The sequence below is a fragment of the Aphelocoma coerulescens genome, chromosome 4 (assembly GCF_041296385.1).
Source record: "Aphelocoma coerulescens isolate FSJ_1873_10779 chromosome 4, UR_Acoe_1.0, whole genome shotgun sequence".
NCBI classification, from domain to species: domain Eukaryota; kingdom Metazoa; phylum Chordata; class Aves; order Passeriformes; family Corvidae; genus Aphelocoma; species Aphelocoma coerulescens.
The window spans coordinates 25,655,343-25,669,551 of record NC_091017.1 but is presented as its reverse complement, the minus strand read 5'-3'; the positions used below and the strand labels follow the sequence as shown (position 1 = coordinate 25,669,551).

General features: G+C 45.8%; 1 protein-coding gene across 4 annotated transcripts; it reads right to left on the bottom strand.

Moving 5' to 3' along the window:
* Positions 1-1,402: 1,402 nt before the first annotated feature.
* LOC138109546 (sel1-repeat-containing protein YbeT-like) lies at positions 1,403-10,269 on the bottom strand. Of its 4 annotated transcripts, none has more exons than XM_069013156.1 (5): positions 9,811-10,261; positions 5,166-5,307; positions 4,964-5,009; positions 3,318-3,404; positions 1,407-2,237 (listed from the first exon to the last, which is right to left on the bottom strand). In XM_069013156.1, the coding sequence occupies exons 1-5, from the start codon at positions 9,937-9,939 to the stop codon at positions 2,141-2,143; spliced, it is 501 nt and encodes a 166-aa protein (XP_068869257.1). In that variant the 5' UTR covers positions 9,940-10,261; the 3' UTR covers positions 1,407-2,140. The 4 variants fall into 4 exon arrangements, 3 of the variants coding, with proteins under 3 accessions (XP_068869259.1, XP_068869257.1, XP_068869258.1); XM_069013157.1 differs by lacking the exon at positions 9,811-10,261 and adding an exon at positions 5,688-6,238 and having other exon boundaries at positions 1,408-2,237; XR_011150554.1 differs by lacking the exon at positions 9,811-10,261 and adding an exon at positions 6,823-7,121 and having other exon boundaries at positions 1,410-2,237.
* Between the last annotated feature and the right edge of the window lie 3,940 nt (positions 10,270-14,209).

Genomic DNA, 14,209 nt, shown 5'->3' with positions numbered 1-14,209 from the left:
TGATGGTATCTAGCATCCAGCCAGGGGCAATCCAGCACACTGTGAAATGCAATGACCCTGCTCACCAGGCTCTCAGCATATTTGCTCCTCACATACTTAGGTTAGTACACCTTAGCTCACTGAGGTAGTGCCTTATGTCACATCTGGGCCACTAACAGCATCATCCTGGAGCCGGTGGCAACAGGAAAGGTGTGTGGATTTGGCCATTGCTGGTTGACAAAGTGTGCAACAGGATATGACTCTCTGCAACCACGCTTGGATGTCCCCCTGACATTGGCTGCTGTGGTTAGGGAGGATGGAGAAAACAAGGAGGATTATTTTGGGGGTAGAGGAGTGGCAGCACACACTGACTCTGGGTTTCAGTGGGGTTTTTGAGACAGCTCCTCATGTTACTCGCCGGGTGGATGCTGTTTTGTGGAGACAAAGACAAGGTTTTCCTGCTCCCAGGCATGGAAAAGGATGCTTGATGCACTTAATTGGTGCATCTCTCTGCATATGAGACATAAAGCATAGGTCTAGTTTCCAAATCAGGAGCTACAGCTCATGCATGTTTACTATATGAGAAACAAAAGAGCAGGGTATGAGGCGTGATGCAGCACGAGCCTCACATCAAGGGAAATATTCCCCTGTCTTCAAAGGGTCCTGGCTCAGGGCACCAGTCCACAGCCACTGCAGAGGCCATGGAAATAAGCTCCTTTTTGAGCTGGCAAATGTTGTCTTGTTTTTCTACTTGAGGAGTAGAAAACAGAAACTCACCTAGAGCTCTGCTCTGCTGTGCAATTTGTGGTACCAGATTTAATAAAGGGCTGTGTGGGAAGGAGTGCAGAAGGGAAAGAGAAAGGAGATGAGTGGGGGGAGCAGGCAGCTGCACTGCACCAGAGAGCATTGGTCTGCAGCATGCTGCCAGGGACAAGTGAGAGAGGCAGGACAGCCAGGCCACAGGTCTCCTCTTTGGCTTCTACTGTTGGGAGCAAGATGCGGAGCTGGCCCTGAGGAGCCCAGCCTGGGGACAGCCAGGCAGAGAAGAGGCAAAGCCCGGCCATCCCTTAATGTGTGGCCACCACACAGCCTCCACCAGGCTCCACTGTGCAGGGTGCTGGCATGCTGTGCCTGTGGGATGCCCCTCAGTTGTTGCCAGGATCACCCTAGAAAGATACTGGGCCTGGCACCCAAGAGGGGACAGGAAAATGGGAGCATGGATAAAATCCTTCATCCCTTTGCCTACAAGTCATGGCACAGTAGCAATTCTCAGAAACTGAAGTCTGGACCCCACCCTGGGCTTGCTCAGTGGCAGCCCCTTGCTTTTGGGCTTACCAGTGTGGCCTCAGGCATCCAGGGGGAGTGCAGGACCTTGTATCATGCAACAAGTGAGCTGAATAATCATGGTAGGAAGAAGGGAAACATTGAACACCAACAAAAGCCCTGGGAAACTATTTTATTTCTAGCAAAACTCTGCCAGTCTTTGTTTTGTGAGTGCACTTCCCATGAAATGCAATTGCTCACTGTGGTTTTAAACTGAGACCACCCTGAAAAAGAAGGCAGCTTCCATTAAATTGAATCACTTTTCCCCAAAACTGGAATGACAGTGGTAATGTTGATAAGGAACAATAGCTGTTAAGTGAGAGCATCATTTATATTTCCTATTAAATCACTGTCATTTCCAGCACAAATGGATCACGCATGCATGTCATGCTGATTTACAGTGATAAAGCCTTAGTCGTGATCAGTTATTGTAGTGCCTAAGCAGAGCATGAAAGGTGGCACAAACATGCAACTACACTGCACCAGGCCCAGACCAATATTTGGATCTAACTTAGCATTAGCAGATGAGCTGGTGCAACAGTGATGGGAATTTTTTCAAAAATGTTCATATGCCCATCATCAGTGTAACCTTGAAGGCTATTGATCTTCTCCATCTCCCCTTTCCAGCGGTCTTCAGAAGTGGAAAGGCAGGAAGCAAACGGAGAAGGAGCAGCAGCACATGACTGCCATAGATCTGACCATGGACATGCAGCACAAAGCAAATGTAATGTCCAATGAGTGATTCAACCTAAAGACTAGACACTCAGCAAGGAGAAAGTGGGGTTGCTGAGTGCAGAAGAAGGCAAGGTTGGACGAGCATCGGTGTTGCAGCAGTCATTCAGGGAAGGTTTCTTCTCTTGAGGATGTTTTCCAAAAGTTGCTGAGCTTCTTGGAGCCCATGGGCTGCTGCCACACTGAGCAGTTTCTCCACTTTCCTGAAGGACATGAAACCTTCATCAAGAAAATCTAGGAGGAAGTCCTAAATTCAGTCCTAGCTAAATTTTAATTACCCTGGCTTTTTTAAGAGGAACAGAGCTACTCAATCTGAAAACATCTGTAAAGTTAACTTTCCCCTATTCAGAAAATGATCTGATTTTCCTTCTGCTTTTTCCTGTGGTCTGAGCTCGTATGTTCTAGGTTTGGTGATTTTCTCTTCTTAGTTGAACGACAAATAGCTTTGGAGTTCTTGAAATACCACCAATATGTGAGTCTGATCATGCAATATGCAGTGGAGACTGAAACAGAATTCACTGGCTTCAAATCACAAGGTTTACCCAAACAATGCTTTCTTAGCTTTGTTTAGCTTACAACTGCTCTTTTCAACCTCATTTTTAATTTTCAGTCTTGGAGCAAATGAAAAGACTCAAAATGAAACAATACACAAAATCACAAAAGGGCTGGGTTTCACTGTGATGGGATCAGTTGTTCCAGCTTCACTTAGCCCCAGAACAAGCCTCCACAGTGACTGTACAAAGCACAAGGCAAGTCTTCTTTGTCTGCAGGCCTTGCTGGGAGCACTGGTGTGTGGTGTGTGCACGTGCACATCATGGAGAGAAACTCATCCCAGGCAGTTTCAACCCACCCCCAGGCAGTCAGCAGGAAACCTCTCATTGACCCCACTGAATGGAAGGAGGGTGAAAAGGGAACTCCCTTAAAGGAGAAAGGCAGGTCTTTATAGCAGAAAATTCATATGTCACTTCAGTAGCTCTTTCTACACCAGTACAGGTCTTGTTCCTTGCCCTCACTGGGAAATCATCATAGAAAAACATATGCAATCAGACCACAGGCATTTTAGGTACTGAGACACCTAATTTTAAAAATGTCTTTGGACTAACTGTGGTTTTCCATTTCCCTGCTGCAGGTAGGGCTGCATTACTGACAATACAAAAAGAGGGCATTAGAAATGCTGGAGTAGCTTCATGCATGGAGTACCTAGAGCACCAGGTTTCCCTCCCTCCCCAAGAGGAGCTGGGAATTGAGCTGTAATGGGAAGGAAGAGGATTATCTCAGGTTACCCTTCTTCAAGTGCCATGGTCATGTTTCTGAGTGTCCCCACTGCCAGGTTGAAGGAGGAGTGGGGATGGCCCTGCCCCGCAGCTTGCCTACAGCCAGGAAGAGACAAGCACAGAAAATGGTAAGAGAAATACAGAAGAAAAAAACCTGAGTTTGAATGTTTTCAAGCAAGGTAGGAATTGCTTTTGGCTGAGAGAGTTACTTTTCTTCCTAGCAGCTGGTACAGTGCTGTGCTTTGGATTCAGTATGAGAATAATGTTGGTAACACACTGATACTTTGGTTGTTGCTGAGCAGTGCTTACCCTAAATCCAGGATTTTTCAGTTTCCCACGCTCTGGCAGTGAGCAGGTGCACAAGAAGCTGGGAGGGAGCACAGCCAGGACAGCAGACCTGAACTTGCCAAAGGGATATTCCATGCCATGGAGCATCATGGTCAGTGTACACACTGGGGAGGTTGGTCAGGAGCTGCTGTCTGCTTGTCAGGGATGGGCTGGGCATTGGTCAGAGCATGATGAGCAATTGTACTGGGTATCACCTCTGTTTCTTGGAGTTTATTCCTCTCTTTTATTACTATTGTTATTGTTACATTTTACTTTATTTCAATTATCACACTGCTCTTATTTCAACCCATGGGTTTTACCTTATTCCAATTCTCCTCCCCATCCCACAGGACTGGGAGAGAAGGGGAGAAACCAGTGAGCAGCTGCATGGTACTTAGTTGCTAGTTGAAATTAAACCATGACAGAGCAAATAAGGAAAAAGTTATGTATCATTCACTTTTTGAAATATGACTCCTTTGAAATTTCAGGCCCTGATTTGGGAAACATCCTTATTCAGAAAAGCATGAAGGCTTCAGCGTTTCTCTAGGTATGGATGTCTTTAATGATGCCTTCTTGATTTGCACCTCCTGCTGCCACAGGCATAGTTATTTCCACCCTAAAAGTCCTGCAGCTTGATGCTGTTCTATGCCTTGAGCAGGCAGAGATAACATCCAATGTGCCTACTTCTCTCCCCTTGCTTTTTGGGTAGCATAGTAAATCTCCCTCTCCTTAATCCTTCCCATTTCTCACCAAGAATGGGAGTATTCTGGGAGATGCAGCCCAGGCTTCCACCGCGAGTGTAACTACTATGGGTACCACAGCAAATGCACACACAGGCATGGCTGCATCACTTACGTGGCAGAAGCCTCTTGGGAGGGTGTGCTGAGAGCAGGAAAATAATACACTGCTGTAACTTGATTTCCTGTTGCCTCAGCAGCTCCTGGCTCACTCCCATCCTGCACCTGTGCATTTTTCCTGCTGCCCACCTGCAGTGCAAACCTTCCCATAAAGCCACACAGCAGCACCAGGATCCCTCTGCACTCTCACAGCCAAGACACTTCCTTTTTTCCCACTGATTAAAAAAAGTAATACTAGCAGGTGGGGAAAGTGGAGCAAAGTGTATAATACAACCCACAGTGAGAAGTCAGGAGCTCCTACTGTCCCTGCTGCCACCTGTGAGCCTCCTTCCCACCAGCACAGGACAGCTCAGTGCAGCTTTCCCCCCAAAGCACTGCCAGCTTTTTCCTCCTCCCATACCACAGTAGCCTTTCCCCAGAAGAAGCCAATTTCCCATGGCAGGAATTTCTTGGGAGATTTTTGTGCCTCACCTGAACCAGTGCATGGCCATGTCCTCATTTTTTTCCACTCCAGCTCCTGGGTGTGAGACAAGGCAACAAAGTCACAGACAGGTTATAACATACAGTGTCCAAATCCAGCAGTGTGTTGGTACCACAAAGCCACATTTGTGGTTCTGGCTTATAAGCACTCACACTCTGGCAGCAAGTTAGCCGTGGGTTGGAGAAACATTACCTTGCAAATACCTCTGTCCTAGGATGTGCTGGGCATTGGGGTACCCCAGACGAGCATACACATGAGCCACATGGAAATGGAAATCCTCATAGCACAACGGGATGTAGAGCAGGAGGAGGCCAGCAGTGATTACAGCTGCCAACTGTAAAAGAGAGGAACAGTCACAATGCAAGGAAGAAAATAAGCTGAGGGCTAGCTACAGCAAATACTTTATCTGAGTTCTGAAGCCTCCCAAGGCTATTCCCCACAGAGAAATGGGAGGAAAGGCCCACACAACCACAGAAAATCAAAGTCACCTTTGATAAAGAGCCGGTTCCAGAACTTCCACTGAAGCTGGCAGAGAAGGCTCTGCTGAATTCAGTGAGCAGTGTATGAACTCCCGAGTTAATTTCCCCTTTAAGCTCTGCTACAGCAAAGGAAACTACAATCATTTAATTTTCTAGTGGTCCTCTTGAAGAAAATGGGGAAAAAACCCCTAAGGTGCCACCAGGCTTTTAAAAACAATTCATCAAAGACACATACCAGAAGGAGCCTCATTCTCCAGGCACCTGGGGACTTGTGGCCCATCACTGCCCACATAATTGTCATTCAGATGTGAACATTCACAGAATCACAAAATGGGTCAGGCTGGAAGGGACAACAGGGTGTCATCTGGTCCAACCTCCCTGGTCAAGCAGGGTCATCCTAGAGCACATTGCACAGGATTGCATTCAGACAGTTCTTGGATATCTCCAGTGAGGGAGATTCCACAGCCTCTCTGGGCAACCTGTTCCAGTGCTCAGTCACCTGCACAGTCAAGTTCTTCCTCATGTTCAGGTGGAAGTTCCTGTGCATCAGTTTCTGCCCATTGCCCCTGGTCCTACTGCTTGGCACCACTGAGAAGAGCCTGGCTCCATCCTCTTGACATCCTTCCTTCAGATACTTATAAATGTTGATGACTTCCCCTCTCAGTTGTCTCTTCTTGAGGCTGAACAGGCCCAGCTTCCTCAGCCTGTCCTCATCCCTTAATCATCTTCATTGCCCTGCGCCAGACCTGCTCCAGGAGCTCCATGTCTCTCTCCCTTTGTGAACATCTGCAGCTCCTAAATCCTTTCATTCTGTGTTACAGTGAGGACATGCCTATACCTGACAGGAGAATAACCTTGAGTCTGAAACTCTTCTTGCATCCAAGGTATAAATCAGTGAAAAGTCTGATGAACTGCACCAGCAGGGAAAAAAATATGAGAGACCAGAATTAGACTGTTTGCTTTTTTTGGTGCCAAGTTGGATTTTCTTTGGTCAGTGAGCTAGCTATTAGATTCCAGTGAGAGGAGCTGGCAACTTATGCATCCGCATCTTGGCAGAGTCAGATATCCCTGGCTGGGGGAAGAAGAACATACTTAGGAAAAGGCTGTAGGAGACCTCCTGCCCGCAGAGGTTACCAGAAGCCCTTTGTCTCCCTGCAGGGGAATGCAGCGTGTCTTGCCAGTGGTGCCAGCCCTGTAGAAGGTAAAACCCTTCCCTAGTACAGGGGAAAATGGAGACCAGGTACAGTCCCAAGTGGAAGACATGGTTCTTTGAAAACATCAAGGAGGCAAGTGCTGATTAGTCTCTCTCTGCGACTCTGTGCTGAAAGAAACCATGTCAGTGGTGTGGGATCTGGAGGAACCACTCATACCTCATCCTTCAGATCTGTAGCTTTGGTGAAATAGTGATGGACTCTTGGACCTGATGTTTATGGGGACATGCTGAAGTGCCTGCAGGTGCTCTGCATGCCACAGTCCCTCCCTTGTGCATGCAGAAGGAGAGCAGACACAAGTAGCCCTTTTCAACAGCCAAGTCAGAAGTAAGCTCCAGGGCCTGTCCAATTGACCACAGCTGTTGCAGAACAAGGTCACTTTTTCATCTGGGCATAATTTCTTGCTACAGCTACTTGTGCATGGTGGCTACAGCATGTGTGTGGGTTTGTCACCATGTCGTGTTCAGAATGAGCCAAGGGGACAAGAAGCAGCTGCAAAGGATGATGAGATATAAGAGCTTTAATAGTCAGGGGCTCTTCTGGCCACTATGGATGGTTTGATGCAACTGATACAGACAGGTGCAAAAACCAACTCCCCCTCACTTTTTTGGGGGTAGCGGGAGAGGGTATAGTGCTCGAGATATACACAGACCATTGCAAAGTAAATGACACATTTAGATCCTGATCTGCTGCTCAGTTGTCTATATAGCTTGAGCACAGAGGTGATGTGGGTTTACAATTCCTTGCTGTTTCATGGGGGCTCCTGCACTCCCACACACCACGATCAGCTACAGGGATTTCTGGAGGCAGCAGATTGCCAAGAGCTTGTTATCTCCTAATTGGGACCCAGGTCCTGGTTTGGGCCCATCCCTAATTGGGATTAGTGAATGCTGGGGATTAAATTAGCCTAGTTAGCTAATTAGGCTAAGGAGAAAAAATAGGTAAGCAATAATGGCATACAAATGCTCCAACATTTGATTTTCTGACTGATAATCTTAGGGATGTAGGAAACTTGGACACACACACCCCCATTCAGCCTGTGTGGTGCTGTTCTGAAAGTGCTGATGGGAATGTAAATCCCTGTAAGCCAATAGCAAGTCCAAGAGGAAATGCAAGTCCTAGATCAAACTGGTTATTGCTGAATGCTTTTGATCATATTTAAAAGGAGGAAATTATACTCCTGGTAAGAAGTGCTTCTTGCTGGAAACATGGCTGATGTTAAAGGTCCAGCTCAGGCAAAGCTGAGTACAGACCTGTGGTGAAGGGTAGGACAGTGTTTCTGAAGCAGCGCAAAAGCTGATGAGTAAGGGTCTGGTTTCACACAGTGGCCGTGGGCTGTTACTGTGATATTTTGTCACTGTTGCAGTGGCTGGGGCTGGAACATGACAGGGAATGTTTCATGCAGCTGCAGGAAATAGGGTGCACCATATTGCAAGAGGCAGTGGCCATGCTTTTATAGGTGCAGATCTGTGACCTGCAAGATGCCCACAGCTGCGGTGTCTCCCTTGTGCTCCATGATAGGTTGTCTGAAGCCTCAGGAAAGGAGTAGGAAATGTGGCATTTTGGAGGAGCTGTTTCTATTGCAAGTCTGGTACAGCCAATACATGTAACAGCGAACAAATGACCAAGTCAGTGAAAGGGGAAAGGATATGGTGGGACAGGTGCTGCAGGTCACAGGGGAAACCTCTGTGACCATGCTCCACTGCCATGGGGGGACAGCCTGACATATATGCTCTCTGTGGGACACCACCTTTCCACAACGATGTCCATCATGATCAGCCATGCCCTGATGGCAGCCTCTACCCTCACTGCTGCAGAGATGCTGTGTCTGGCTCCTCTGAGGCAGGTGGCCCAGGAACCTCTGGATGTTCACTTTTTGTCCCAACAAAACGGAGCAGAGGGTAGGCTTTCAGCTTTTTGCAGTTGTGTAGGCACTGACATGTAGGGCAAGTTCACATTTTACAAGGGAGTTCCTTTAGAAATCCCCCACTGAGCATTCCTAATCTGATTTGCTTGTTTGTTTGTGTTTGGGGTTTTTTTTCTATTTTCTTTTCCTAAACAGCAAGAAAAACTGAGACCTATGCATGACAAAAGGCAGGTGCACAAAGTACTGGACTGCACTGATCCCAGCTCAGGAAGATGGTACCACAAACAGCTGTTGCTTGGCTGCCCACCAAATCTGAAAAGGCATCTGCAAGCACACAGCTAGTCCCACACAAGCAGAGACATTAGCAAAAATACTCCTTTGTCCTCCACTGTGGTTACATCTGAGTTCAGGTAAACGTTGTGCTATTTTAAGTGTCTCCAAGACCAAGAGAGGAAGGAAACACAGCTGCTGGTGGAGGGGGCACTTTGAAGTAAGGTCTCCCTGCAGAAGGGATGTAAGAAGGAGCTGCAAGTCCCCTGGGCTTCCTCCAGGTTGATTGTCTGCAGCACTTTGCCCTCACAGCCAGCACCAGGGACTAAAGGCACCAACAGTCCCTGATCCAAGAGTTCCTCAGGGACCCCAGCTGGGCAACAAGTATTACTCTACCTCAAATGCAGGAAGGAACATGGGCAACCTGTTGCATTGCCCAGTGCAGAGATGTGAAGCAGATCACTGCCCTGAAACAACCTTTGTAGTCTTGAGTGACAACTCTCAGTTGCTCATCAAACCCTTTTCTTCTGTGGTGACTCATCAGAGACTACTTTGCATGTTTGAACCCTGCATCCTTAGGGCTGCTCTAAAGCACAGGGAAGCCCAGTGGTATTGTTGGGGCTCTGCTGGGGAATCAGGCAGTGAGGGAGATAAATCAGGCCGTGCATGTGTATTTATGCAACCCGGTTCCTATGCAGCAGCTCCAGCACTTTGACTGTACCATCACCCACGTGCCAAAGCCAGGTGAACAGGATCAAAATTATGACCAAGAGGAATGCCTAAAAATCCCACCCATAATCACTGCCCTTGAAGATGCCATATTACTGTGTGCTAGCAAAAGCCTCTGCTCCTCAAACTGAGAAAGGCATCACCAGCCTTGCAATTTTGAGAGGCTGTGGTGCGCAAACAGCTCCTGTGGCTTTGACTCTGGCACCAGTGGCTTTCAGAGGCAGGGTGTGACATAACACCCACTGCCAGCACTCCCACCCTGAGCCCATCCCCACACTTACCTCCCAGCTGCTCCATGCCAAGCTCGGAGGGTGGGGGTTCCCACCCCCCAGAGAAGGATTTGCCCCACAGGTATCAGCTCTGCCCCTTCCCTGCTGTCGCCACCGCACTGCAGGCTTCGTGTCCCCCATCTCTCCCTCCCACAGGAAGTCCGAGCACCTCGTTTTAAGCTGCTCTGCTCTCTCTCACCAGGCACCACCACCACCCTGCCGTAACTCTTACCCGTCACCATCCCTTGGTTTTGCTCCTGATTTACAGTAGCAGAAGCCCAGCTGCTTCACTAAGATAAGAGGGATTGGATACACATCCCCCTGAAGTCACAGAAAAGAAGATGCTCCTGACGAAAGCCTTTCAAACCACCGATGTTTAACTCTCCCCGTGCTGAATATTTCTCTTCTTTCAGACTGCTCCCAAGTGCTGCAAGGCCTCACCAGTAAATTGTTGTATTTGACAAACTTGTTTGCATTTTTTCTGCTTTTTGCATGCATGGATTTGGGACAAATGCAGGACCATGCAGGCCCAGGCCCAGGTGAGAAAATTAGAAGAGATGCAATGATGTATAATCAGAAAGTTACCAGGACATACAAAATCCCCACAAAATTTGATGGGATGGGAGGGGTTTTTTAAGCCAGAAAAGAGCTTACTTGTTAAAGCCAGTCATTTTATAGCTGCATAATTATGCCCCTATTCATCTGCAGCAGCCTCACCTAGTGAATTTTACATGCTAGATTTTGTTTTGCTTTCACATCTAAGAAAAAAAATTCTTTTTACCACAAGATCCCTAATGCATGTTATCTTTCCTGCTCCAAAGTCCTAGCAGAGGATCTTAACCAGATGGCTGCCAGGTAAGGTCCATCTCGTGTGAAATGCTGACCTTGCCTGGTCTCCTGACTGCGAAAAACAAAATGTTTTTCTTTCCAAATTTGCAGCAATATGAGTGCTGTGCTTTGGTTTTAACGGCAATCCCACCCCCAGAGAACACTGATACCTCTTTGGTGATGATGACTCAGCCTAAAAAACCTTATGAAGAGGAAACCCTTCATATTTTCGTATTTTATTTCTTATGTTATGCTGCCACCATTGGGACAATTTCATCTGGTCAGTCAACAGCCCCATTACAGCTGAAGAGATTCATCTCTATAGCCCTGATCAAAGTGTGACTCGTTTTCACAGTATATCAAATTTAATTGAGCAGTAATAGTCATACTGCAAGATCAAACACTTCCAAGTGCAAACCTCTGCACTAAGGAAAGTTGCAAATGTCCAAAACAAGGCCCTTCACTGCAGCAAACAATAAAGAAGGGATGAAAGAAGGTGAGGAGTCTACTTACCTACTTACCCTTTTTTTTCTTTTTTAGGTACAATTATTAAAACTTAAATTTTAAAAAACAAAACCAACCTCTCTGGGAGTTACTCTTCTTGGGAATGAGATGCCCTTAGCTATAATCCCAAATTTTGGCAGAAGTGAACTCTGTTAATCTTATTGTTGTTTGTGAAGGTGCATTGGTAACAGTTATATTTGTACTGACACCTCAACTCGCTCTGAGAACTCGTGATTTCTCAGTATAAAACAGGCCCTGGGGCTTGCAGTTCTTTGTTGCAGATGACGAAAAATGAGAACATATTATTAATTATGTATAATTCAGTGAGGGCTAGGCTGTCTGTGTCACAAGCCAGGTGTGGTACAGGATCTCATTCCAGTTGTCTGTGTCACAAGCCAGGTGTGGTACAGGATCTCATTCCAGTTGTGAGCTTCAGTTACTTCTCTACAAAACCCAATTTACACCATGAGGAATAAATGATAGCTGTAGTAGCTGCCTCCTACCACCTAAGAATCCTTCTAAGATCCCTTCTACTTGCAATGACTTTGGCAAGGAAAGGGCAAGCCCCCCAGTGAATTTTCTCTCTGGACTTCCAAAGAGCAGATGGCATTTCTTTTTTCCTTTCATTTTTACAAAACAAGTTGTGTAGAGATTTTTCATTTTGTTTGAAAACCTGGAACAAGCCACCTTCAGGAAAATGCAATTTTCTTCCCATTTCTTTTTCACTTTTTCCAGGTTGCTTTCTTAGGAAAAGAAATTGGTGTAACAAATTTTCTACAGCCGGTAAAAGCCTATTTGATTACAATGTCCTCGGGACATAGGTATCACAAGGCAAATTAGATTCACCTGAGAGCTCCCCAACTTGAACATAATTGGAGTAGGCACTTGCAAATGACTTTGTAGTCAACACAAAATTCCATGTAAATATAACTTCAGTTACTATGTTGAACAGAGCTCAGATATGGGTAAGGGGGAGGACCAAAGCAAACAGCAACAAGAGAGTGTTGAGGGATAAGTTTTGGTGTAAAACAACGGGAAGGATGGGGTTAAGGAGTTCTGGCTGTCACCATCTCTGACAGACTTCACCTTGCCTAACTAGCTGTAGTTTCCTTTCAGAACTGGCTAAACAAGACCAAGATAAAAATCTATTCAGGCTAGTCATTTTGACACTATTAATAGCAAATACAAGGGTGTACCATGAAAAACAGTGTAGATGTAGGGGTAGTTCAAGTCTTTCTGAAATCAGTATGCAAGTGTTAACTGCAGAACTATTACAGAGATTTGTGTTGCGTTAAGAGTATAGACATTTATCAGAAAATAAACTTTCCTGTTTTCCAGCTAGTCCTTAGAGAGGCTGGGTGCAGCTAGGTTTAATTTTTTTATTATAACCAATTCAGCACTGTAAGTTAAGTTGCATTCATTAAGATCCCAGATGCACCAATAAAGTGGGTTACATCCTAAGTCCCATTCACAATCAGAGATTTACAAATAGTGAAGCTTCCCAATGAGACACTGTAAATCTGGTTGGGTTCAGAAGAACTTGCATGAACACAGACTCACAAACAGGGCAGTTTATTGGAACAACAAGTTGTAGATACTTTTAGATTGGCAGTGATAGATTCACTAGACGTGCAAAATATAAATATATAGTACTATGTACAAGTGTTTCCAGGTATGTTCTAGAGGTGTAAATCTTACTAAAGAGGCATCCCGACTTTGGGGAAGGAGACAGGAGTAAGCCCTTTGACTTGTCTGCAAGGTGGTCATATTCTCGTCCTCTGCCATGGAGTACATCAAATATGGAATTACATTTTTTTGTAGAAGTGGAGGTGAGAATGTAGTCAAATATTCTGTTAGCTGCTGTCACAAAGGGGAGGGGCAGACACTTTATACCTAAATGAGGAATACTGGGAGTTACAAAAAGAGAAATTACAAAGGCTGTGTGTCTTGGGCAAGGGCGGAACAGAACTGTGACACTTTAGTGTCACTCCTTCTTCCAGCTGGATTGCAGTGATGAGAATCACCTGCAACCTATAGATAAACTATCACCCCATCGGCAGGCCATCATGTCTATGGTAATCCCTTCAGCACATATCTCACACTCTATCTCATTCCTACAATGAGTGAAGCTGTTTAGAGATAACAAACAGATTAATAAATGTATCTGTTAAGCCGAGCAATTGAAGCCATTCATCACTACAAACAATACAACAGAGCAGCCAGAGAGGGTGGGATTTTCCTGAATCCAAATACAGCAGCCAGCAGAGAGACCCAGCCGAGCAGAACCCTGTTATTTGATAGAGATCCTGGAAAAAGGCAGAAGGGAAGCTCTCTGCAATGGGAAAAAACCCCGGGGGCAAATACAAGTCATACTGGAATTCATCTCACCACAAAACCTAGAGCCTAAATTCATTTAAGTGGTGACTAAAAAAAACCCTAACAAACTATATTACTCACCTAAGGGGAGTTAGTTCAAAGTTCGGCATACTAAAACCTCTGACTAAAAACTGTATACTAAAAACTAAACTGTGTAGCTGTCACCTAAAAAAATTAATTTCTCAAATACTTTCTGCTGCCTGGCTTTTGAAGTTCCACAGATGTCCTGTGAATACCATGGCAGAGCTGAGCACCTAGACATGTGTCTTCCACTTAAACTTGTGCGGGATCCAGAAATTGTATAGCTCTGAAGGGTGTGGTACAAAGAGATTTCCGGGAAAAGCTTCATCAGTCTACTAAAGATGATCTCCACGACGTCTGCAGAAACTCAGATCCTGAAAAAAATTAATTCAAGAAAGTCCAAATAACATCATGTTCATAGTGAGGGGTGAGAAGTAGTACTTGCTTTAGAAAATGTGTTTCTATTTTGGAGGCAATTGGGAATAAGTGCTTTTTTCCAAGGAAATATTACCAAGTAGTAGGCAGAGTAGAAAAGAAAGCAACACCACACCCCAGTTCTCCTGAGGTCTGAGAAGGTATCCAGGCGGTTGAAGGTCCTTCAGGTACAACTCTGTCTCCAAGGCAGAGGTAACCTTTACCCAGGAGCTCACAGTGCAAGGCTGGCGGCCTCTCAGCAAGGACC

Bases quoted from the DNA above. Each gene is read 5' to 3' on its own strand.
- LOC138109546 (XM_069013156.1), bottom strand. From the start codon at position 9,939: ATGGGGGACACGAAGCCTGCAGTGCGGTGGCGACAGCAGGGAAGGGGC. The intron at 5,308-9,810 runs GTAAGTGTGGGG...TCTCTTTTACAG, and splicing joins TGGCATGGAGCAGCTGGGAG to TTGGCAGCTGTAATCACTGC. The intron at 5,010-5,165 runs GTAATGTTTCTC...TCTCACACCCAG, and splicing joins AGGACAGAGGTATTTGCAAG to GAGCTGGAGTGGAAAAAAAT.